Below are 26,215 nucleotides of genomic sequence, written 5' to 3'. Positions count from 1 at the left end.
GTCAAAGAATGATGAACTACTTCATTACCATTCTCATCTGCTGTGAAGACTGTCTGTCCCTTGAAGACTTTTGTTCCTACTTGTATCTCCCCTGGCCGCATGAAGGGTCCACTTATTCTATAGTCCTTGCACAGCTTAGTGAGGATCTCACTTGGCTTGGTTGCATCTCGCCATGCATTGTACCCTTCTCTGCAAGGAGGGAACAGAGAGTGAAGAGAAATGGGGGAGTTTTTCCTTCAGCAAAGTGCAATCACAAATTGGAACTTCCCATACAGAGATTCACCTCGTGTTCAGTGGCCCTCATGTCTGCTCAGTCAAACTTTTCCTTTGAATTGTCCAGCACTACTTCTTACTTGACACACCCCCTGTGTCTGCTGAGGTCCTGGGCTCTTTTCTCTTAAAACATAGAAGTTGAGGCAGCCTTACCCACCACTTGGATAAATTGGCATGCTCCCCAAGAGGAAAACCAGGATACCTCTTTCCTTGTTCTACCTAAAGGCTTCAAGTCCACATGTTCTGTGCACAACTCAAAGTGTGCAGCAGTATGGCAGGGACCAGGCACTCAGCACCACAGCCCCGTGACTGACCTCTGTCAAGGAGGCCCTGCCAGCAGCCCTGCTCTGCTCCTGCTCTCCCCAGTGCCACAACAGTCCCATCAGCCTTGTTGCAGACCCTTCACTCACAGCTGAATACTGGAGAACAGAGTAGAACCCCATCATAACTTCCCTGAGAGATTTTTTCCCATTGCCCTTTTTGCCTGTCCAACAGCAGTTTATCCAGCAGGTATGTTATGCATACATTGTTTACTGTCTAAAATACCTGGTGAATAAACAGTTGTTAATTTTAAAATATCTTCTTCCTACTGATTCTGGCAGCTACCCAAAGCTACTGCTAAACTCTTTGGTGAATTTGAATCCACCTCCTGTGACACTTGTGTGCTGGAGAAAGCACAGTGTTTAGCCACATCTGGAATTTCTTCTTCAGGCCAAGTCATTCACTGTGTGCTCTGTTGCTGCCTGAAAAGGTACTTACATTTCATATTGACTTTGTAGCCCACAGGTAGCTCGATGCCTGCTGTAGAAACGATTTTCCAAATCAATTTTAGTCTCTCCTATGAGATCATCTGTTCCCACAAAGTCATGGTCATAGATCAGGACGGTGAGCAAGGAATCCTTGGGGAATGTAGCTTGTATTTCAAATGATCTACAGCAAAAATTGAGACCTGCATTCAGTCATATCAGTTTTGTAGCCTAAAAGTTAATGAATACTGTGCAAACAATGTATGGACAGTGTCTCTTCTACTAAGCACTGGAGGATTTTTCATAGGGTTTCTTTTTTCAATAAATATCTGAACATACTGGAAACATAATGTAAAAATATTTTAATTCTCTTAATTGTTTACCACCCCCTGTAGTTTTTATGTTGTTCCTATCTACAGTAGATGGAGCAATGGTTCAGAACTGGTCATCTGCAATGATTTATCCTGAATCCAACAGAGGTGGAAATAGAGAAATTTCAAGGCTAATGAAGCTGTATATAAGAGCTCTCACATGCTTTTCAAAACCCACAACAGGGACATGTGAGTCTTTCTTGTTTTGTTCCAAAAGCTCCTGGTTAAGTGCTGAATATAGGAATCTGGGAGCACCCAAGAAAATGGTCAGTCAAAAGCTTTAAACAAGTCTCAAAAAAGCAAAGGTCAGAACTCCATTTTCACTCTGTACATTTTTCAGGGATAGGAATCATCATTATTGAGATGTTTAGGGAAAATGAAAAAGTTATTTTTTAAGAGATTTGACTAATTGGTGGGAGACAAGACACCTTCATCAGCACGACACTGGTTCCAGATTTCTCCAAAGCACAGGCAAAACTGAGCTTCATCTCCTGAAAGCCAAGTTTTGCCCTTTTTCTCAAAGTGGTAAAGTCGATTTTGTAGCAAGAGCAGAGCATTTTTTGGAGAAAAGAGAGCTTTGGGAACAGTGTGGGATTGCTAGAGGTTGGTGGTGCTATGCCAACCAGACCTTCTAGGATGACAAGAGGTGGCTACTCTCTCTGATGCTACTGCTGCAAAAGGGTTGCTGGTCCAGTCACCCCAGTGTCATGCCTGGCTGCAGGGCAAGGACTATCCAAATGAACAACCCATTCCTAGCTGTCTAAAAAAACATTGTGGCAACTTCCCATTCCATCTATATGCATCTATAGTGGTTGTGCTTTACCATTTGTCACAATGATGATTCAGTTGCAACCTCTACTATGAAAGAGCTTAAATTCCAGCAAATGAGCTGGCATGAGATGGAGGGACCACTCTGTTCTTGTCTTTCCTCCTTGCACTTTTTTCTTTAAATCTGTGCTTTTGCAGACAGAATACTGGGAGGCTTTCAGCCCAACGTAGTCTAGTTTCTCTGGCTTAATGTTTTTACAGAATCCCAATGCAAAACATTTTCAACTTTCTTAAAACAGGGAAGCTTACTGGCAAAAAAACCCACAGCTATTGGTATTAATAATATAAGTAAGTATTAGGCATTGCTAATACACAGGTTGATGTTTACTGACAACTTACCCCATTCAGAAGGCTGTGTGCCTTCAAAAAACTAATTTTTTTTGTCCTAGTTCTAAAATGATGGCACTCTATTCAACCTGAAATAGCAGCAAAGATTGTGAAATCACACTTTACTGTGCTGATATTTATTGCAGTATAAACTTAACAATTGCATTAATTTGCATGGGTAAGATAAACTGTTGCCTCGTTTCTTCTCATGTACCATTTTGTAAAACCTCTCACAGATGGCATTCTGTGATGTGTTTTGACTGGTATGAAAATTAAATAATTTATAATCACATAGGGTGACACCAATTCCCAACATTTTAATCAGTAGAATTACAAAATCTCCAAACAGGCAGAAATCAGCATATAGCAAACACTTGGCAGTGCTAACAGCAGCAGTGATGGCAAGTGACAAAGAAGAAATCACCTCTGAATAAGAAAAGAACCCATTACTGACCTTCCAAATATCGGGTTTAGCTGCTTGGGGATGTAGTTTTCCCTGTCTTTAATTTCTGTGTTGCCCAGTCTCAGCACAATGTAGGGATCTGACTTGCCATCTGGATCAGCTGGACTGAGGTTAAACGCCTGTTAGGAAGAAAGACCATGTCCTCAAGAGGCTTGCTTAAATGCAACATGGTCACAACACAGGGCTGGGGGATTCCTGCCCAGCCATGGGTGTTCTGGAAATGCCTCATGTCATATAAAATTTGGCACTTAGTTTTGCAGGTTATTGGGAAAAGATGATCTGGGGGAGAAGAGAGAGTTTGCAAAGGTGGAGCAGCTCTAAGTGCTGTCCCACCACTAAGATGGAAAAATCGATGAGCAGGAGAGGCAACGCTGAGGTTGCACAAGTCATGCAGGATTCTGGAAAAGTTTCCCAAAAATATTGAACGGTATAAAACAACTCTTCTGACTGTATTTATGAGATGACTTGCAGGTCTTTATATTCAGGAAAAAATCTATTCTTCTGTTTTGTTTGCCACTGTCCCTTTGCATTCCATTCCTCCCTCTTAGATCACCTGCAACTTTCTTGTTTCTCTGAAATACTAATGCCTTCTATGTCTTCTCACATTGCACTCTCTTGTCATCTTGTTCTATGTATTTCTACCTCTTTCTCCACCTTGTAACGTATCCACATCATCTACCACTTTGCTTACATGCAATTCACAGGCCTCAAAAAGTATGGTCCCATTTCCCCCTTACTGAGGTTTTGTTTAAATGTGGGTATCATTTTGAAACAACTCTACTGATTTAAACTGGCTGCATTTGCATGGTTGTCCATACTATGTTGGTTATATCTCTAGCCTTTTCAGTTTTAACAAGTAAAGTGATTCTCTAGCCTTGTGATTTATCATGAGGAATATGTAATATTTTCTACTCTGAACACCCATTTCTACAACATGAATAACCATCTGAAATATGACCCCAAAAAATTCTACCACATAGATGAAGATTTTCAGGAGTTTCACTGCAAAGACACTGAGTTCAAAAGTAACATCCAAGTTGTTTCAAGATTAAAGGAAATTCTCTGTACTTACTGCCACAACATAAACTCTGATGAGGACTTGGATGGAGTGGTTTGGTGGTATCCCTTGCAGGATGCAGGGCTGCCCTCTGTCCAGCAAGCTGCCATCCTCCGGACTCGGGTATATGCAGAAGGAGCCCTGGTAATAGACTGTCTTTTATCTCCCTCAAAAACAGACCAAGTGCAATACAAAAACAATCCTTTGAATGCAACCAAAGCATCATTCATGCAGCTTGTGCTGCAGCACATACATATACACAACACATTTTTGTGGCACCACTCAAAGGGAACACAGGTTTCAGTGCACTAAACATCATCTTTTGTAATCACAGAATTGTTCTGGTTCGAAAAGACCTCTAAGACCATCGAGTCCAACCATAACCTAGCTCTACCAAATCCAGTCCTTAAACCATGCTCCTAGGAAACACATCTACGCCTCTTTTAAACACCTCCAGGCGTGGTGATTTAACCTCCTCTCTGGGCTGTCTGTTCCAAAATTTCTTTGCTCTATAAAATAGTACAATCATCACACCAAGACGATTACAAGAAGTACTTGCATGCTCTTAGCTCTCTGTTTTATTATTTAAAGGACTAACACCTGCAGGTGTTCTAAATATAGTTTTCTTAGCTTTACTGTTCTAAAAATAATATTTTGCCCTTAACTTTGTATTTACAAATTGATCATTCCACTGGGTTAATTTCACAGCAGTGTAACTAGAATCCAACTGTATTTTTGCAGACACATCACAACTCATATAAATCAATATTGACTCATGCAGCTGAGTAGCTCATACTGCCTAAAAGCAAGTAGTAAGTCATTTTAACAGCAATTTACATTGCAAACTAATTGAGCTATAAATGAATTTAAATAGTTCCTCTAAAATACAAAGTGCTTGAAATCCTACTAAGATTATTCATGCTTTGAACTGCATTTTCAGATTGCCTAATGGTGCCCTGGATCAGGCTGTGCAATTGTTTCCAACTGGAGTAGCTGTAAGGGTCTCCATTTAAATTAGTGGAAATTACATATAAGGTGCTGTAACTGATAGAGCAGCAATGAAGGTGCATTAGCAGAATCTGAACTAGATAATATATCTCTTTCTCCCCTTCCATTGTTTAAAACATTATTGTAATTTCTTGTTTCAATAGAACAGTGAACACCTGGTGCTGGATGATGCAGCATTTATCCTACAATGGGAAAGGAAAAACATAATGGAATCATAGAATGGTTTGGGTTGGAAGGGACCTTAAAGACCATCTAGTTCCAACCCCTCTGCCAAAAAGGCCCATCCAGCCTGCCCTTCAACATTTCCAAGGGCAAGGCATTCACAGCTTCTCAGGGCCATCTGTGCCAGTGTCTCACCACCCTCACAGTAAAGTATATGGCCCTACATCTAATAAAACAGGTAATTCTATTTACAACAGACTGACAGTGTCTTTTTCTTTCATCATGAAATATGCATGAAAACATAAAATCTCTAAACTATTACCCATTTAATCAACAGCAAAGCTCACCTTAAATTTTCCTATTATCCTGTCTTCAGAGTCAGCATGAACTTCATCATTAGATTTTCCTCTTAAGAGATGGAAAGTTTTCACCCAGTCCTCAAAGTTATTAAATTCACTCTCCAAGTCTCCTTCATAAATCTTTGAAAGTAGGAGAATTCTTAGTTTTTGTAGTGCAGGGAAATATATTTATAACAACTTCTTTTATTATAGGATGACTAGAAATCCATTTTGACTCAAAATACAGAATTTAATAAAACCAAAGTTTTGCAAAAGCCCTTGAGGAAAAAAGTTAATTCCCCACTTAAAACAGGAGTAGTTTTGTCCTTAACCAAAGTCTTTCCCAACTAATACAGCAGATAGAAGGGCTCTAGAAGGTTCAGAAGGAACATTTGTAAGCACTGGTGCAGGAGAAAAGCAATGAGGGCGTGCTGCTCTTTGCTTCTGTTTCCTCTCTGTAATATGTCTTTGATGTACTGACCCGTTCTTTTATGTTAATGTGTCAGAATAAGAGAGCAAAACAGACAATAATAAAGGGCTGTGTTGACAGGGCTTTAGGACTGGTAAAAAGACCAAATAATTTTTAAAAGGCCAGAGTTTTTTTCAATGCTGTCTCCCTGTAATTTATGAAATGCTATTCAGTGTGAAATAGAAGAGCCTAGACTAGTTCCATCTCTTACAAAATGGAAACAGCCATTTCAAATTCCCATTCTATCCAATCTAATGGATAGAACAATCTAATCCAAGCAGTCCTAATCTTTTCACCCCTCCTCATCTGTCCAGTCATTTTGCACGACTCAGTTTTCTTTTAATTCCTCTTATTGTTACCCAAACAAATCTGAAGTGAGTTGAATATTCCCACCCCATTAGGGAGGATGCACTACTGATTGCAGTGATGCTTTCCATGCTCTTTTTAAGTCATTCTTAATAGGTTGTAGTATTGCCCATATGAAATTTTGCATTTCCAATTTCAGCATTTTACAGGTGAAAAATAAGACTGAATTTTCACTGATGACTCTCTCGGTGTGTCTGTACTGATGAATTGAAGTTATAAGGCCAAACAGCCACATCTGCCTTACAAGACCCTGGGTTCCTCTGGGCCCCATGTGCTGATGTGCATTATCACTATAATTTTGTGTTTTATTCATTTTAAAGTGTCTGAAATAAATGTAAGAAGGATTTGCTAAACTCAGCTGATGATGTAAGGCTCTGGGGAAATAGTGAGTAACAGCCTTACCTCTCAGCCTTACTTCTCTCTTACCTGCAGCGTTGCTAGGTTTGGAGTTTCTTTGTGTTTTCTTCTCAACATCTTGTCCTTCTTTTTTTTGTCTGGCTCCTCTTCTATGACCAATGCAATGTGGTCATTATCTGCAAAGATTTCATGACATTATGTAGGTTTTAGTGAGGACAGCACATAAAATACTTCATAAAAGGATGCAAAATACATTTCAAAGAGTCCCTCTTGCTCCTTCTCCATTCATTCATTCCGCCAAGCATAGGGTCCTCTCTTTTGCCACTGATCCTCCCAGGCAGAGAGGAGTTATTTTGTCCTCTCTGGGGCTAACAGTCTTCATGATGAGATTGGTGGCCTAGGTGTGATGTCCTGAATCACTCCTCCCCTGCTGGTCATCTCCCAGACCACCCTTTTCCTTCCTCTTGGACTCCTCCCAGAGATCTTAACAGCCTTCATGTAAAACTTCAAGCTTATTTAAAACTGGAAGCCACAATTTAGGCTGACTGGTACTTCAGATAACAGGTGATCCAAGTCCTTCTTTGCTCAAAGGTATCACAAAAGTTATCTAGAATTATGGGAAATGGGAGGACCAGCCCCAAGCCAGATTGAGAGGGGCTTTCCAAGAAAAAGAAGGGGAGGCCTCAAAAATGGCACTGAGGTGGTTCTGTTCTTTTTGGCTGAAATCTGGATTGAGTTTACTTTTATTTTTTGTGCAGTTCATGTGTGTTTCATAACACTAAATATTTAGAGAAATATGTATATACATGTATATCAGAGCTGTCTTGTATATGTAATATTTATCATGATAGGTGAAAAATATGTATACAAAAATTACCAGAAAAGAATTCACAAGATCTGAAGTCATCAGTTAAAACCAGCTACGTTTGTCAAAAAAAACTGAAAAAGGGCCACAAAGATGATGAAGGGAGTGGAACATCTCCCTTATGAGAAAAGGCTGAGGGAGCTGGTTCTCTTTAGCTTGGAGAAGAGAAGATTGAGAGGCGACCTCATCAGTGTTTACAAATATGTTAAGAGTGAGTGTCTGGAGGATGGAGCTGGGCTTTTTTCAGTGATGTCCAGTGACAGGACAAGGGGCAATGGGTGCAAACTGGAACAGAGCAGGTTCCATGTAAACATCAGAAAAAAAAATATTGACTGTGAGAGTGACAGAGCACTGGAACAGGCTGCCCAGGGAGATTGTGGAGTCTCCTTCACTAGAGACATTCAAAACCTGCCTGGACACATTCCTGTGTGATGTGCTCTGGGTGACCCTGCTCTGGCGGGGGGGGTTGGACTAGATGATCTTTCGAGGTCCCTTCCAACCCCTAGGATTCTGTGATTCTGTGCTTTCTAGAGCTCTGTTTGATTGTGGGAGGACTCATTAAACTGTGGAGTGTACATGTATGGAGACACATAAACATACACATAGAGCCTATTTCTGGCCAATTATTTTAGGTTCTTGTGAAAAATAATTTCCACTAGAACCTGAGCTAAACATGAAGCTTTTCAGCTATGGTAGTAACACACATGATTATGGAGTATCCTTGGAGAAGCTGTTCCTACATCTTTGATCCTGAATTGGATTCAAAATTGAGAGAAGCTTCTTCTTCTGAGCCTGCTACAAGTGCAATACTAGGATAATCTTCACCTTCTATAATTTAGGAGTTTGACTTTGCAGATCTTTGTCCATGAGATTTAAATGACAGAAAACATCTGTTAACCCAACATTGCCTGTGAAGTTTTAACCTACCCACCACCTGATCAGCCATAGAAGAAAGAACTCAGTACACTGGCACTACTGTGTCACTAGACATTAATTTTTGATTGTAAAATAGAAGAGAATCAAAGTATTAATAGCAGAAAATAATAGAAAAATACAAATTATTTACTTACTGTCTTCAGGTTTTCCCTCACTGGAAAAAATTCCTTTTGCCTTTCAAAAGAAAAAGACAACAGACAAACTCCTCATTAAGAGTGTAGTACTGAAAAGGAATCATTCATCAGTAAATCTACTTTCACCAAATGCTGATCCATGAGAGTTTTGGGCACACTGGGTGACTTACCTTTTGTAGTTTTAGCACAGAAGCATAGTATTTTGACCACCAATCAATAACATTTTCAGCTGATTCATCTGCAATTGTTCTTTTTCTCCTCTTTGTTGACCTTCGGATGGATTTTTTCATGTCCTAAAAAAGCATGGGGAAAACAGTGTTCAGCTTTTAGAACCCATTGAAACTAATCACCTGACTTGTAGCATCAAGCATGAACAGGTGTATATGAAGATAATTTCAATCTCATTAGTGTCTCTGTCTTATTTCAAGACACTTCTTGTGATAATAATTCTATTAAAGCTATATTACCTACTGGTGCTGCCAGTGTCGTGAGCATTGGAGGCATTGCCACAGTAATAGGTAATGATGTTTTAAGGGATGTGAACATTCAAATACAAATTGGCTTCTCCCACTTATTCTGCAAGTGTTTTAAAAACTGCCATTACCTCCTTATTGCCTTTTGCAAGACGAAAGAGTCCCAACAGTTGCTGCAGTTCAGCTGTTCTCTTCTTACAAAAAGCTAAAATCTGATCCTGAAGGTCACCTGCTCAAGTGGCAAATCTTATTTCATTCTTGCCTAAAGACTGGCCCTTTTTAAACAGTGTGTTTCATCCTTACAGAGTGTGTTTCACTTACAGAGAGTTGTCAGCTTGTCTGGAGGGGTTGAAGCAAAGATAGAGCATTGGAAATGATAGATAGATAGATAGATAGATAGATAGATAGATAGATAGATAGATAGATAGATAGATAGATAAGATAGATAGATAGACAGACAGACAGATAGATAGATAAGTGAGTATGATAATGAATTTAATACAAATGGTTAAACTACAGAGTTCCCTTTAGGACTCTTTTCTTATTATATTTTGCTGCCATACAGAACAATTAAAATTGTTCTGTACCAAATGAAAGATCCAGGTTTGTGTGTACATCTAAGGAATAAGACATCCCTGCAGTTTGTTTGACCTCCTAATTATTAAGGATGCTGGAAACATCTGACCACTGAAACATCAAAGGTTAAAGAAGCATGCTTTACATAGCTGCAGAAACAGCTTCTGAAATGAAACTCTGCTTTTATTGCTGCTAAGAAAGAGTGTTTGTAGCGGGAGAAACTACAGACAAAGGAGGAGCATGTGCATCTGAACCAAAAAGAATGTGCACAACCTAGATCATATACTGCACTGTAAATGCCACACTGACCAGAACTGCCCTGTTTTCCTATACTTCCCAATCTTCTTCTACCTGGAGACTGACACCAGTTTTGTAATACAACCATAAGATCTTTTGGAGACAGACTTTCTGCTCCACATCTGTACAGCATCTAACACAAGGGGGCTTTCATCCCTGTCTGAAAGCCATGGACACAGGAACAGCTATTAACAGTGACAGGTTTGCAATTAAATAGATTATTCAAGACCAGGAAAAGCAAAAACCCTACTACTTCAGTACTTCTTACCCATGAGATGACCATCTACAACAAAAGGAAAGAAAGAAAGAAAGAAAGTCTCTATTGATGGAAGTAATGAAATTCTGTGGGGTCAAAGCTTCCTTGCTACCTAGTTCTCTCAAGGGCCAGCAAGATAACACGAGTGTTAACATCAGCACCCAGAATCTCGAATCCTGAGGTTAGACATTACTATCTTACAAGTCTGCAAGTCTTCAAGAGAAAGCTAGCTGGCAGCTATACCCACCTTCTGTTTCCTCTCCTTCCCTGGTTCAGAGGTAGAGCTCTTTGGTTCAGGGGCAGCAAGTGTTGTGAGATGTGGGTCTGGCTCTACCACTGTATATGTACCCTGCTCCACTTCAGCATAGATGTGATCAGCTAGAAATTGTTCTTCTCTGGATAATTCAGCAGGCTGGGATGACTCAGGTGAAGCTGAAATTGAAACTTTTCAAGTTAGGTAAGATTATGCTGTCATCACATTTGGTGATCATCAAATGATCGCATCACTAGGGGTTTGACCACGCACACAATACAATAAAGCATATCTTCTAAGTACATGACTAGAGTTAAGACTCTGACTAGGTCCTTTGTCTTTGTATTTGGGGTCAGGATTGGACATTTACCTTTCTCAAGTTCTATAATGTCTAATCTGTTTGGTGTAGCTTGAGGACCCGAGTGGGTCTTACATAGGAATTGCTTCAGGCAATTGATGGTGTGTGTTCCAACAAGGGTGCTCCTCCCAAATGCTCTCCAGTCAACCACACAGATGCTTAGTGGTGGATGCAAGAGTTCATTTTCAGGCAGCTCCTAGTGGAGGAGGAAGGATAGCAGGATGAGAATTGCTAAAGTATATAGAACATCTGTAGAATATTTGTCAAGCACAGCAATAAGGCTTTCACTCTTCCCTCCCTTCTCCTCCTCAGCTATTAACTTAATCAAAAAGCAAAATGCACACAGCATAGGCAGGACTATTTTGCTGATGATTTTCTGCAAATTCTGGAGAAAGTCTTGTCCTTAAGAATACAGAGAGGACCATATGGACTGTATTCCTGAGTTGAGACCCAGATTGTGTCATATGTAAGCATGCCTTGTTAGAATAAACTGGTATGTTCAGAAGGAATGAACCCTGTGTTGGAAAATGTGAGTGTTAATACCATTGCTGCTTTTTTAAAGGCTATGAATTCTATCTGCCTCAGGTTGCCCAACCATGAGGTGTGGACACCAGGTGGTTACATGTCTCAAAGGATGAACTACAAAAGGAAAAAAGAGGTCTTTGGACATGTAACATACAATGAAAGCTAAAAATACTGTAGCTTCAGTATCCAGCATAGTGCTTTAATATCCTTTTGTCTTATGAAGAAACTTCTTCTCTCTTGATGTTAGCAACCAGAGCAAATTGAACAGATTATTTTTCTGGTACTGACCTTTGTCCATTGTCTATGGAAAGTACCAGCTCTTATAAACCAGCTAACAGGCAGTAATGAAATTACCAGTCCATAGCAGCAAGTTTTACAATACGAAAATATCCAGAGCTCATGAGCCAGAAATTATCAATACCCTTAATAGCCCAGTAACACAAAGGTAAACTAAAATAATTGGAAAAAAAAAATAAAAGAAAGGGAGCACTAGACTGCTAAATGGGAAAGGAGAAGGGAAAAGTACTAAAAATATCCCTGTTATCTACCAAAAAGTTCCAACCTATAAGTGAAAATCTGATTGCAACATATTTCCTTGCCTGTTTGGGACATAACAGGAGGAACATAATCTTATTTTATCATACAATCGCAGCAGAAGTCTTTTAAAGCTTCTTCAAATCAGTAGCTTTTGCAGAAGACCCCAGTCCCTTAGTATTTAATCAAGACACAGAGGAAATTATTTGACAAGAAAGGAGGGAAATCGGTTATTAACACCTTGCCTAACCAGAGAATGAACAGGCCAGGAGCAGCATACTGTACACACCACTTCAAACCAGTCTGCAAGGCCACTGAAATTGGGATTTTTCTTGTAGCTCTGGATAACTGAGGATTTCACTCCTTTCCCTGCACATTCGATGAAAACCTGGGGTCGATCTACAGAAAGGAGCTGGACTTTCTTCAGCTCTCGAACACCCCAGAACAGGACCTGTGGTGGGCAAAGAGAGAAATGTCAGTAGCCTGAAGAGTCCCCTCAGTTTGGGGGAAGCCACTGCTGGGATCCCATCACCTTATATCCTTTTGGGAATGCAAGATAAAGAAGAAACATCGTAAGTCTGATATCCAATAGCCATGAGGATTGTGGTGGAAGTTAAAGCAATTAATAACATCCATCTGTTATTGAGAAGGTATTGTATTGTCAACAGCAAGACATAATAATGATGCTTGCAAAAGTTCTCTTTTCAGCAGGGCAAGGGGACTACTCATTTGAATAACAGGGACTCTGTTTCAAGCATCTGAGTTGTTGAAGGAGCAAACAAATCCCATAGGAACAGAGGTCATCAATAGAGGTTTGCCAGCTGAGGTAGACTTCAGGTCTGCAATGGATGGTAGAGTTCTCCAAGCAGCTTTCCTTCAAAGGGCCATGCTTCTGGTCTGGAGGTTGAGGAGGAAAATAGGGGTCTATCTGCAGGAAAAATGGGACTTCAAACAGCACATGCTGGGAGGCCCTGAAACCGAGGGCTGAAGCAGTGAGGGATGGTTATGTTACCACTGTAGAGACAAGCCATGAGTCTCAAGAACCTGAAATGAAGCCTGGAACTGAAAGGGAGCATGAGTACCTTTGTGGACAACTTGAAGGCTGGTAGGACTGGGGATTTGTGTGACTCAGGCAGTGGCAAGGGGCACTGTAGCAGAGCAAGGGTTGGTGAGGTCCTGCTCCGTTGACAGAGGTTCCCAGTTAAAATCAGAGCACACTTCCATAGTTACAATGGCTCCATGGCCATTTCCACTGGTGTGAGATATCAGTTTATAATATCTTGACAAAAGCAGTTTTGCTGTCTTTATGCTGTGTTATTTCCTTGCTGGATACGCTCCAGAGAGGGAGTATTTGGGAATTATGTACATTCACTTTATATACCTGCACTTCAACTGTAGACCTCTTCTCATAGCAGTTTGACCATATTGATCTGGATGCAATTTCCACAATTTTAAGGTGCATGAGGTATCAGACTGGGAGCAGAGTTGTCCTGGGCTCCCTCCAGAGCCAAGGGAAACAGACATCATAGAAAGGCTAGGGTTGGAGGGGAACTGGAAGATCATCTAGATTGAACCCCCCTGAATTGGCAGGGACACCTCCCACTGATTTAATCTGTCTGAGGTCTAGATCACCCTAGGAAGGTGGCTGCTCTGCTCAGCCATCCAAACAAGAAGCATACAGTGAGGGTGCTTCTGAGCTGGGTGCCTTAGGAGACATTTGGGATGAATGTCACAGCAGTGTAAAACAGAAAATGTACAAGCACAAAGCAATCCTATTGCAGAGGCAGTGGGAAGGCCTCCATAGCACAAAACTTAGAGGAACACCTAAGTTTAAGAATTTAACTTGTCATTTTAACATCATCAGAGTAGTTCATTGCTCGTTTACCTTGCAGTGTTGGGTGTGAAAAAAACCTTCTAAAAACCCCTCTTTCTTTATGTACAGAGAACAAGAATTTAAATAAATGAAACAGCAGAACTAAAACCTGCTCTCTCCTTTTCAGCAGCTCAGTTACTTAATCTTTGAAGGCAAAGCTGAAACTGCTTCTGGGCTCCCAAATGAGTATTTCTTGGGAAATAACCACCAGGTTATGCAAGCAGAACCTGATTTGGCACAGCAGAATGAGCAAATAAGAAGCTGGTATGAAGGTTGCAGGATGACTGACAGGGAGTGATGAGGCTGGGCAGCATCCAGGCATCACACTGACATGAAAAGCTGCCACATTTCCCTGCTTTCTGACATAAGGCGACTTTGGGCCCAAATGGTGCAAGAGAGGAGGGAAGAGAAGGTGCAAACATTTGTACATGGGCAGGTGACATCACTTGGCAGAAGTTTGGGACCTAGAAAAAGCTTGGCAGGTGACTGATGTAGAACTTCACCTCCAGTGAGGTCAGTGGCAAGGGGAAGCTCTCAATTTCCTGCAGACACTTCCCTCACTGCACACAAATTAGGTCCATCAGCCAAGATCTGCTGCAGGAGCAGTTCCGTCTCAGCAGGCCAGGATGGAGATGTAGCCTTTGCTAGCCTCAGGTGGAATCACTGCCTCACATGCCCAGCCTCAGTGCATCCCTTTAATCTGAATTTACCACCTTTATGTTGGGACCCACTTATGTGATTCTTATTAAAAAGGATTAAAAAGTCATAATTACTTACTCCTACGGTTCAGTAAGAGAATAAAAGAAGCTGAAATTTGGAAATGGAAATATTGTAAGTAACTCACCTCCACTCTGTACTTGCTTAAAACAGGTCGGATGTTGACTGGGACTGGGTAAATCTGGCCAGCATCTGGTGGATCCAGTGGGGGAAGTCTGTCTGGATCTGACTCAGGAATCTGAAAAATTAAGCAGCCATAACTCATGCTGGTCTTTTGAAGAATAAAATCAGTATCAAAAGGATGCATAAATGATACACAGAACACATCAGTTTAATGCAGTTTTTCAAGACAAGTTGCAGAGCAGAGAGGTTGTGCTGTGAGAGAAATGTGACCTGGATTGTTATCTGTCCTGCTGTTCCTTTCTTGGCAGGAAGAGTATTAATAGATCTGGTTTATGCATCTATCTGAAAAAAAGTCTCCTTTGTCCTAGCAGGACACAGTTTGCCCTAAAGACATGTGAGTACTGAAACATGGTCATTATGTTTACTACAAATGGAAAGCATGGTAATTTTATTTTACAAAAATACTTCTTTGAAGATTTTCACATGAAAATTCTAGATCTGATTTTAGTTTAAAGAGGCTGGTGATCAGACAATATGCATCAGCTAAACAGCAGGTTTGTCAGCCAGATGTAATGCTCTTCAGCCACTATGGAAAACTGGTCCTGCATTATTACATGCTGTCAGCATTTGAGAACTTGCAAATTGCATCTCCAGCATTAGCACTGGGTCCTCTCTGTGCAGCAACAAAAATCTTGTGGCAGGCTTTGCCTGTGATTGCACATAAGCCTGCCCCATCTTCTGGTGCTTATTTGGGTGCACAGCACTGCTCTGACCCGGGAGGGTGGGAGGAGAGCATGCCCCACCAGAGCTCTGAGGCTCAACCATCTCTTTGCCTCTTAGAATCATTGAATCATTTAGTCTGAAGAAGACATTTAAGATCACTGAGTCTTGCCATGCTCCAGGCTTGGCTGCCTGTTTAGTTCACCTTCTTGTAAGAAGTGTATTTATAACCTTCTCTGTCTGTGCAGGGCAGATCTGAAGCCTGGCCTGATTTAGCAAATTTCTACATAGAAGAGGGGAAGCCAGGACCTGGTGACCAATCCTACCAGAAGCTCAGGCTGTGATGAAAGAGAACAGTAGGAACACGGTTTCACAGGTGAGCTAAAAACCTACAGACAGAGCTCTCCTCGTCCTTCCCATGAAGTATAGTACCTAAAGTATACTAAACGTGTGGCTCCTGGGAAAAAGAAATACAACTTCTGGAGTGTTTCACCCTTCCCAAGATAACTTGTCACTGTTGAAAGGTGGGGCACCTGAGAGACAGCTCACAAAGGACATGGAAAGTTGAAGTCTTCTGTTTCTTTTAACTAGGCCATCTGTCTGTTATCTGCAGTGTTCTACAGTGGTGTGGGAGTTTAATTAGCATAAGGGACAGATGATCCTTTCTCTAGGAGATGGGTGAAAATTGTATATTCTAGGATAGCAGCTGTGGTGTGAGTATTCACATAATTAACAGCAATAATTCACATGCACGTTTACTGCTGTCATCAGTAAAAATCCAAGGTAATTCATTTAATAGATCTAAGCTTAGTTTTGTTGTTCCTCAATGTATCTGGTTTCTATCAGCCACCTCTATGATGCCATTTAAAAAGTCAAGATAGAAACACACAATTTTGTGAACAATACCTGCTTGTCTGGAAATCCACCTGTTTAATTATATTCAGAGCTTGCAACTCTGTATCAACTGGCATTAAACACTCAAAAAAAAAATAATCTTCATGAGTGATTAACTGGCATTTTAAATAAAGAGGCAATTACCACCTGGAGCAGATCACACAAAAGATGTCATGTCCCTGCCCACAGTTCGTATCTCAGGGTACACACTTTCACTGCATCATCTGACTAATTTGCATGATACAGTGACTTGTGCATATGTAACTTCTAAACTGCACCATTTCTTTTCATTTTAAGAAAAATCTAGAACAAACAGCAATTTGTATCTCCTCTTACAGCTGTGAGAAGGGCATAATTCTCAAGGATGTGGCTTATGAGAGGAAGGCTGGTGAATTCCCACATTTGAGGACAAAACTGCCTCATAAAGAGTTTCATTACATTGCACTGCAGGGCTGCAAGGCTAAGACTGATATAAAATCTAGGTTCCCTGGATCTTCACTTTTGCTATTGCAGTTAACTGAACAGTACTCTATTATATTTTGAGGTCCCCAGTTTTCCAAGTTCTACCAACCACTAGTAGAGTTGAGAGAGTTTCTGTATGACACAGTGAACATATTACACATTTCCCTGAAATCAGCTTGGAATAACTTAGAAAGGACTTTGCTTCATGGCCACAGTGTAACAGCACAAAACAAGAGGTGAAGAATCATCTAGCATTCAAATGACAGTAGAGGAAAACACCCACAAGGTGTGTTTACAAGGTGATTTTGCTGATTTGATTTTTAAAAAAATAAATTAAAAATAAGTAAATCTTGTGCCCACTTCGAGCAAAATTCAGACTCCTAGTCTGAATTCATTAGTCTGTTGGGAGTTTTTTGTCTACTATTTTTCTAAATGCCAGGATGCTTTGTTTTAAGAATAATTTTATCCCTCAGGCAAGACCTGACATAACAGCATTCATCTTGAGAAGGCAACATTCACTTCTTACACAACACTTCTTCAACTGAGCCAAACAGTACCTGCAGATCAGAGTTACAAGCATGGTATGTCATGGGAAAGGTTATGGGCTCAGAATGAGAATAGATCAGTGATGAGAGAGTTTTTGTTTTCATCCTCACGAAGAGCATCATCAGGAATCCCCTGATATTGGAAGGAGTCACTGGCACATCAGCTCTGGGAGTTTTTTGAAGCCTGGCAGATGCTCATATAAATATTTTTTCCTGAAAATTTATTTCATATCCATATAGCTATTATCTGCCATGTGAGATGCTCTGGAGTGTTTTCACTGAGAAGAATAAGACAGAGAGTGAAAATAAGGACTCCAGGGTCTTTACTTACTGTTCTTATCAACTCTCTAGAGAAGTCTTAAGGATTTATTTGGATATATCTCAGAAGTGCTGCTTTGTGTGTCCCAGAAGACAGCAAAATAAAATGCTCTGTTTGTTCACCAAAAAGTGAATTTCAAGAAAAAGTGAGAAAATTATGGCTAAGGTAATAATCTCTATCTCTAAGTACCCAAAATAATTAGGATATGCTTCCTATGTTGTCATACCTCAGCCTTTCACCAAGAACAGAATTAGCACATCAGGCTTAAAAGCCTGTTTTACCTTGGCAATACCTCCAGAACATGTAATGGAGTTTCACATTTTTCCCATTTCAGAATAAACTGCTGTTGGTTTTAAGCAGAGAGAAGTTTCCTCTAACTGATAGCTCTGCAAATTCCACTGAAATTCCTTGAAATACCAGGCACGATATACCCCACTAATGCATCTGCTGAGCTAGCCCCAGAGATACACTCAATTTGCATTTTGTCTCGCAGTTGGAAACCAGTGTAACACTTCTCTTGATATATTTGAGGTATCTGAAAACTCAGTCTCCTTAACCCAATCTTTAATATTCAGTATTTCCTTTCCTAAGGAGGGAAAGCAGTATTGGGAGCTTTGAGGTTGCTAAAGTCAGGGCCATGTGCGACTCCAAGGAGCAGGTCATTGCAATGGGAGCAGGATTTTCACAGTTGTTTCTCAGACCATAGCCCAATTTAGGGCAAGGCAAATGAGGTGGAGGGAGTGACAGAGATTGCATTGGGACTCCAAGAGCCAATAGCAGTTGCAGTTCCCACTAATTCAAGAGGGTGATGATGCCACTGCTGCTTTTGTGAGCCCAGGATGTAAGTGTGTAATGGTCAAAAAAATCCGTTTACCTCCAGAAGCTCAAATGTAGCAAGAAGGTCTCCTCCTGAAAGATTTCCACAATACACTGGGTGGTAAGAAAGCTTGGGAGGTTCATAGTTTTGATCAGCAAGTCTCACCACAGGGGCAGCCACTGTGGACCCAATATATTCTGCTTTACCCTAAATAAAGGAGAATGCAGATATTAAAGGCATTTGAATTTCACAGCTGTTACAGGAGCCAAGATGGTGAAGAGTTTAGCATTTGTGAAAAAAACCCAACCCTTCTCCTGAAATAAAAAACAAGGTGAAATGGAAAGCAGCTATGAAAACAGAAAAGCTGAGTATTTATTACCTTTTTGGAGCATCTGAAGTTTCTGAGCTCTACAGTCATTCCGTGAGACTGTGTCAGATTTTGCACAGCCAGAGATAAATCTGTGTCTCCCCAGACTTAGATACAATAATTACAGTTGAGTACAAGGGAGGTGGGGAAAAGCTGCTTCAGATTTCTCTAAGCCATTCTTTGGGAGCAAGATTCACTTGCAAAAAAACCAAGGTCTTAGCTTTGCAAGGACATAAAGTGAGTAAAAGGGCTGTGCTCATGTTAAAGTGTGAATCACTGTAACACAGAGCTCCATTCAGCAAGGTCATCCAATTAATGCCTGTTCAGTGACACAGCTGTGTCACAGATGTGAGAATCCAGTTTTTTAATGAAGAAGGATTTTGAGTTTACCACTGCGTCGTCATCGTACAGCTCGATGACGATCTCTGGTGGGAACTGAGCAATCTCCTCTCTGTCGCCATGAAGCACGATGCTGTTGAAAAGCAGCATCTGGTTCCAGGTGGGGGATAACGTCTGAGCAATGATCTAATGGAAGAGAGGACATGTTTAATGAGCTATGAACTGCTTGGTTGGGGAACCTTCAGCAGGACATGCTGATATGCTGGTGACATCCTTTCCCACAGCCGGAACAATTCCTTGTCTGAGACACTGCATTTTTCAGCAGCTGTTCCCAGACAGAAGAATATAATTATTTTGCCTGAGACCAGTATCTCCAGTGTCTCCATTTTCCTCTTTGCCTCTGTCATGGTTCAGAATTGACAACAACGCTCTCGATCACCTCCCCTTCCCACCCAGGTAGGGAAGGAGAGAGAGGATGAGGAGAGAGACTCTCTGGATTGAAAACTAAACCAGACAGCTTCAATTAAATGCTAATGATAAAAGAGAATATGTACAATTATGTACAAATGTATTCAGGAAATGTGCAAACCCCTATTGCCTCTCCCCACCCCCAGCAACTCCCACAGCATCTCCTGAGCTGAACACTTTGCTAGTGAAAAGAAAGCTCACTGGAGGAAAAAAAAAAATCAGTAAAAGACAAAGTGGCTTCATCCTGGCTCAAACCAGGACAGCCTCACAGATCCCTCACAGGTTTATCGATACATGAGCATCAGTCTGTGCTGACAAAACTCAGTATTAAATTTAGAGGAAAGCTGTTGGTTTAGGAAGGCAGGCACATGCCCAGTGCTATTAAAATGAATCCTTTGCCCTAAACTAAGGCCAGTTTTCACTTCTCCAGGATACATCTTTTTGATTCAGTTTTTACTTCGGTGTAACAACACATGAAACTTTATTAAAAAAAAATAAATTAATTAATCACTCATAATAAAGCAACAGTTTTTAATTTGCTGTAATTTGGCTTACGTGGACGTGTATGGTATTTCATCACAGCCAGTGTTTACACTATTTCGGCAGGAAATGTATTTAACAAAGATGCCATTTAAAGAGGGTAAATATGTCAACTGAAAAATGACTCATAACCCCTGCTATCGTTCTTTTGGATGAAAATAAGGCTCTTGACTACAGTTTATTATCACTTGGCTGAGAGTTTTCCAAAAACATGAAAGTTATTGGCTGCAATATTTTATTCAGGCAGTGAATAAACGTAACGCTTCAATGCCTATAAAATGCTATTTTTCCTGGGCCAAATTCTACTTTCCTGAATCTGGTGCATCTAAACATTAATTTTGTTGGCTTCATTCACCAATTTTTTTAGAAGTTTAAATCACATTACAGGGAAAAATCAACCCATACCCTTGAGGCAAAAGCAGCACTGTCACCAAAAATTCAGAGCTGAGAGAGGGTTTTACTTTTCACTCCCTTAGACATTTGCTACAGAACTTGCATCCTAAGAGAAGAAGGTGTCAGGGGAATTTTAGAATGTCAGTAATCACAGCTCAGGAAATGTTAGAGTCTTTCCATTTTGCACAGGGTCAGCAAATTCAAGTGAGAGAGCTAAAAGATTCCTTTTTACACTGGTGTTACTGCACTGGCCTCTGGCAATGAGCTCCTTTGTGAGCAGCCAGTTCTTGCAGCCAGTGGTAGTATTCAAGAGCAGGAATTAAATTTAAAAGCTAATTAAATTTATACAGTCTTCTGTGGACTTTTCTGGGGAGGGACTAGGTAGGGGGTGTAAAACACTTTTTCTGAAAAGACACAATATTTTTCCAGCAAACCCTGCTCATGGCCCAGACTTCAGAACTCCCAGCCCCATTTTAAGTCCAGGGTTGTTGTAAAGACTCACAACTTCTGAAAGTCTATCCCCATGTTCTGTGAGAGACCATTCTCCTGCTTATTTTCCAGGGCTGTACTTCAACCCTTCATGCTGGAGCTGTGTAGAATTTCCCCCTTCTCTCTAGAGGCTCCATCAAATGTTCACAGGAGATCATTTCCCCCTGAAAATGCTTGAGGGAGATGTGAGACTATTTCTTATGGGGACATTTTTGCAGCATTTAAGGGGTGCAGATGGCCTCACAGATCTCTGTTTCAGCTCACTTCAACTTTGCCACTCTAAAATCCTTTATGTGTGCTGCCAAATTCTATCACAAAGAGCTATGCTGGCTTGCTTGGCTACAGACGCCATAATTAGGTCTTCTTCACTCTTTGCTCGATCATTGCACGCATAGATTATAGGAAAACAGAACCATGGGGGCTCCCAAACTTAAAACAGATATAAAAAGATGTAGAGAAAGGTAATTCAGTTGCTGCAAGGGTCCAGTAGCCCCAGATAATCTGACATCTGAAAGAGCTAAAACGAACTTGCACTACTGCACCTCATGTTAGAATAGAAGGTTACACCCAAACCTTTCCCTTGCTTGCAGTGGACTGACCTGCCCTTTAGCAGCAGGCATCTAACTTTTCTTGTCAGTTCGTCCTTGCAAGACAAAGATTTTTCCTTTTTATGGCTCGATCAGTAAAAAACATTGTATTTTCACTTACTGGAAGAGACATTGGAACTTACCTTTGTGGTCTGGCAGTGTGATGTGAAAGTAACTTTTGCAAAAGGATCAGAAAGTCCAGTGCTGTCAGCTGCAATGAGCCCCCTTGCCTGATACATGTGGGCTCTCAGCTGGAAGAGGTGCGGGGCTACGGCATTCCAAAGAAAACAGTCATGTCAGCTCCATGGAAATGATGCAGCACATAGGAAAGGAAGATCCACCACCTGCCATCCAACCAGGATCTGGCAAGGGGAACTGTTGCTAACACTGTCTCACTAATAAAACACGTGAGATGTGCAGAAGTTGTGCAAGAATTCTGTATTAATTTAAAATCAGTGCCTCTCAGTCTCTACTGCAAGGTCACTAACTGCCAGGTTTTATCTCCCATCAACAGTTTATCCATCAGCTGTTCAACACAGTAGCTTCATCAAGACAACTGAAAGGTGCTCCCTCATTATAAGGAGACAGGGACAGGGAACAGAAATTGGAAGAGAACAGGTCTTTTCTTTCCCTGACATCTGCAAGGTGTCTGTGGCAGGACTGATGTCTTGGCAACAAAACCAGCCTTTTCTGGCCAAAAGAGGCTAAGTTGTGAGCATCTTAGAACAGTTACTTTAAACAGAGGTTTTGCAACCCTCTGAGTTAGGGCTTTTGGGGCCATATGCTTCTTAGAAACCCTCTTAATTGCTAGCATGGAGAAGAAACAGTGTCTTACTTCTGTACAGCAGGCAGGCAGGTGAGGGCACCACGTTGTGCCCTGAGCTGGTGTTGGTTGGAATTTCAGTCTCATATCCTACAGGTAAGTTCTCCATGATGCTATGGGCAAAGCTGGCAGGTCCAAACCATAGGTAGATGTCCACCTTTGCCTGCACAGTCCAGCCCACGGGGCGTTTGCCTGGTAACTGAAAAAAAAGGATCCACCCATCACCAACAAACTCAAGAGAGACACAGTTGGGTGCTGACTCCTACCAAGCCAGACTAAAATAAAGGAGCATTCACTGAGTTTATATACTGAAAGATGACACTTCCCCACAGTGAAGTGCCCCTGAGAAACATTTAGGATCAGGAAATCCTGTAATTCTTTGGGAAATTAATAGTTTGCTTGGTTGAAAGTCTATGTGAAAGGTGTATTGGCTGATCTGCAGAGGTTTATGCAGACTAGCTAATAGCTGCAAGCATATCAGTGTTAGCTGGTACCTTATTTTTCCCAGATTTCAGCCCACTTTACATTTCATGCAGTTTTTCTGGTCTCCAGTAGTTAGTCCCATATTTTACTATAAATATCAACCTGCTGGGCAGATCCAAAAATATATTCCAATATAAAATATTATTAGTCTGGACAAAATATACTGTTATTTTCTTCCTCTGCCTTCCCACTTCATCTATCTCTGCTAAGCTCAGTGTTTAGTATCATCTCTTTTTAAGGTAAGTCTTGATATTGAAAGAGTTGGAGAATTTATTATAACATTTTTTTGGTCATGCAGGCAAATAGTGCTGTGCTTAGCAAGTACCTATGGCAACTATCAGGAGCTTAGATATTTTTATCTGCTCTTTAGCTGTGTTTAATGGGAGTGTTCCCAGCAGCCCCAAGTGAAAAACCACTAAAAAATCATTATACAAAGTTACTGTTGCATTCTGTGTTTAGGCTGTTCCTGATGGTCATAATAACAATATAAACTGCATAATATTCCACTGTCAGGAACTACCAGTCACTCTGTCTTTGTAGGGCTATATCCATTAATACTTTCCTTCAAGATTGATAATCCCCAATAATATTTTGGACATATAATGCACAAAGCTAGTCACATTTTAAATAGCAAGCATAAAAAAATTGATGTATTACCTCTGCATACCTAAGTTTCCTTACTTTGTCTGTTACTGTTTGCTGCTTTCTTGCCAGACTCCTTCCAGACTCTCATGTGCTGCATTCTGACATCTTTGCCAACAAAGAGGTTTTACCTCTTCTATCTATGGATATAGCTATAGAAAAACGCTATAAACTTGACATAACAAACAGTGACAGACTTAATTACTCAGACACCAAAAGCCTGAAAATGATATAATGCTTAAAGAAGGATAAGCATAAATATGAAAAGTAAACAGTAATAGATGGCAGATGTAAATAGGTACACATTCTTAGTATATTACAAAGATGAGCCTGTAAAATACAATCCCTGTAAAAAATCTGCATGCTAAATGTTCCCCAGGCATTATCTCTGGTTGCTTAGTGGTCCAGACTTACTTTCAAGAAATGGGTTTTAATCTTCCCACAGTCCTTGCCTCTTTGCTCTTTTGCTGGGGAATAGAGGATGTTTTTTGCTGGGACTCTTGCATATGCAACTCTCTTGTTGTTGCTGAGCATCCAGATGAACACATCAGGCACCGTATTCTGTGGCTGTTAAAGGATGAGAACTAAAACTGATTTTTTTCTATTAGCCACCACCTTATTTTTTGTTAAAACACTCATTACCAAGAGCTGATTCCCTCATGGCTCCTGTGGAGTAGCAGATGAGCATCTGGAGTAAAATCATAGCATCATAGAATGTCTTAGGATGGAAGGGACCTCTAATGGTCATCTAGTCCAACCCTCCTACAAGAAGCAAGGACATCTCCAACTAGAACAGATTGCTCAGAGCCACATCAAGCCTGACCTTGAATTGTCTCCAGGGATGGGGCCCCCACCAAATCTATAGGCAACCTGTTCCAGTGATCCACCACCCTCATATTAAAGAACTTTTTCCTAATGTCCAACCTAAATCTACTCTTCTTCAGCTTGAAACCATTATCCCTTGTCCTACCTTTACATGCCCTAAAACAGGCTGTCACTTTGTGCTTTGCAGTCTAAACCTCCATTCCTAAGCACAGCTGAAGGTAAAGAGCTTTGTAGGATGGGTACAACTCTGTCTCAGGAAATAACTTACCCATAGACTGTGTAAGCTGAAAGTACCTACCACGGGAATACCATCAACTTCATCTACCCCAGCACACCAAAAAAGGACCAGGGTAAAACATGATCATCGATTCTGTTTGTGAAGATGTTGCATGTCATGGCTTTGCCCTGCCCAAAATGGCATTTGTCCAAGAAAATCCTGAGGGTATTCTGAAGCAAAGACCAGTCCAGAGGCTGTTCCCTGGATGCACTGTGAGCAAGGTCACACTGGTTTGGGAAGGAACAGAATTTGGACATAAGATGGAAACCATGCCAGGCTGTGCCACTTGCTTCCTGAGCCAGTGAATAGCCATGGCCTTGTTGCAGAGACAGCTCTCAGAGAGACTGCACTTCACTGGCTGGATTTTGGTCCAGCAAATATTGCTGTTCTATTGTTATTCTCAGATTTATAGTATGTCCCAACACTGCCTGCACAGCAAAGAATAGCACAGAGATACGTGACCTCATACCGAGTCACCACATTCATACAAGTGGATACATGAATCCAAATCAGAAAGCAGGCTGTGTCCCAGGCACCAGGTCACATAGGGGATAACCTTATTTTTAAAAGAACAACAACAAAACAAACAAAACAAACAAACAAACAAACAAAACACACCAAAAAAGCACCAACTCTTCACCCCACATAGCCCAGTGTTTCCTCCAGTCTGTTAACAGGTCCATTTGATGCAAAACAGGATTGGGTCCAGATATCCAAAGAAGAATTCCTTGGATAACCAGGCCAGGAGTTATTATTCACATGGGATTATGTAAATCAAAATCAGGCCCTCAATTTTAAATGTATCTGAGTTTCTGTGTGAATTACCTCATCAACCAAGAACCTAATTTTATCTATAAAGCTCTGAGTCTCACGCATCATTTCATCCAGTGGCATCTTCTTTTTCTGCTGCTGAACAATTGCCTTGGCATCACTGGACATTGCTTCCTGCAATCAGGAAAGACAAGATGTATTCTGTATGCATTTTTAAGTAGTTTGAACAGGACACAGAAGGAGAAAGTAGATTCAAGATAAAAAGGTGAAGACACTCATTCAAAGTAACAGTTACCTTTGTCACAACAGAAACTGATCAACCTTTTGGAGGGGAATAATACAAAATATTAATGTCTCCCACCTTCCCTTTGTCTGTATGTATACCACATGCATGGAAGTCCCAAGAGACCTGTGATTACCACCTAGAATTATCAGGCCTTGGTCCTAACAGAAGTCACAACCCAATTCTCTGCTACCAACAGTAAATAAAGCTAATGAACATTTAGATGACCTGCACTGTGTTTGGTTTCTTCTTTCTAGTTTCCTGGAGAAGATTATTAGGTCCAGGAATATCAAATGCCAGACTATACTAGTCTTGAATTTTCCTGTTTTTTACATTGAACTCTGCATCATCCCATTTTAAAATGCATAGAAAAGAAAAATAATCTCATTATTATACAGTCTAATTTGTATGTAAAACCAACATGTTCTGATTTATTTCAGGATGTTTTACAACAATTTATTAAGCCCAATAGGGTGCATTTTTTTT

At 40.7% G+C, this 26,215-nt stretch overlaps 1 protein-coding gene across 1 annotated transcript in view; it reads right to left on the bottom strand.

Annotated features, from left to right (window-relative positions):
• The window catches only part of FER1L6 (fer-1 like family member 6), a 66,190-nt gene that overhangs the window by 10,950 nt on the left and 29,025 nt on the right, over positions 1 to 26,215 (bottom strand). The window contains exons 17-35 of the mRNA XM_051610306.1: positions 25,501 to 25,620; positions 23,988 to 24,140; positions 22,461 to 22,647; positions 21,769 to 21,893; positions 19,200 to 19,334; positions 18,500 to 18,649; positions 14,690 to 14,800; positions 12,262 to 12,423; positions 10,926 to 11,109; positions 10,550 to 10,734; positions 8,871 to 8,993; positions 8,697 to 8,740; positions 8,534 to 8,538; positions 6,835 to 6,941; positions 5,583 to 5,714; positions 4,081 to 4,206; positions 3,000 to 3,127; positions 1,033 to 1,203; positions 29 to 189 (exon numbers count right to left, since the gene is read on the bottom strand). Of these exons, the coding sequence (XP_051466266.1) occupies positions 29 to 189; positions 1,033 to 1,203; positions 3,000 to 3,127; positions 4,081 to 4,206; positions 5,583 to 5,714; positions 6,835 to 6,941; positions 8,534 to 8,538; positions 8,697 to 8,740; positions 8,871 to 8,993; positions 10,550 to 10,734; positions 10,926 to 11,109; positions 12,262 to 12,423; positions 14,690 to 14,800; positions 18,500 to 18,649; positions 19,200 to 19,334; positions 21,769 to 21,893; positions 22,461 to 22,647; positions 23,988 to 24,140; positions 25,501 to 25,620 (2,509 nt within the window). The remainder of the gene's footprint in view (positions 1 to 28; positions 190 to 1,032; positions 1,204 to 2,999; positions 3,128 to 4,080; positions 4,207 to 5,582; positions 5,715 to 6,834; positions 6,942 to 8,533; positions 8,539 to 8,696; positions 8,741 to 8,870; positions 8,994 to 10,549; positions 10,735 to 10,925; positions 11,110 to 12,261; positions 12,424 to 14,689; positions 14,801 to 18,499; positions 18,650 to 19,199; positions 19,335 to 21,768; positions 21,894 to 22,460; positions 22,648 to 23,987; positions 24,141 to 25,500; positions 25,621 to 26,215) is intronic.

This window comes from Apus apus, chromosome 2 (assembly GCF_020740795.1).
Source record: "Apus apus isolate bApuApu2 chromosome 2, bApuApu2.pri.cur, whole genome shotgun sequence".
NCBI classification, from domain to species: domain Eukaryota; kingdom Metazoa; phylum Chordata; class Aves; order Apodiformes; family Apodidae; genus Apus; species Apus apus.
This window is presented reverse-complemented; position numbering and strand designations above follow the sequence as displayed.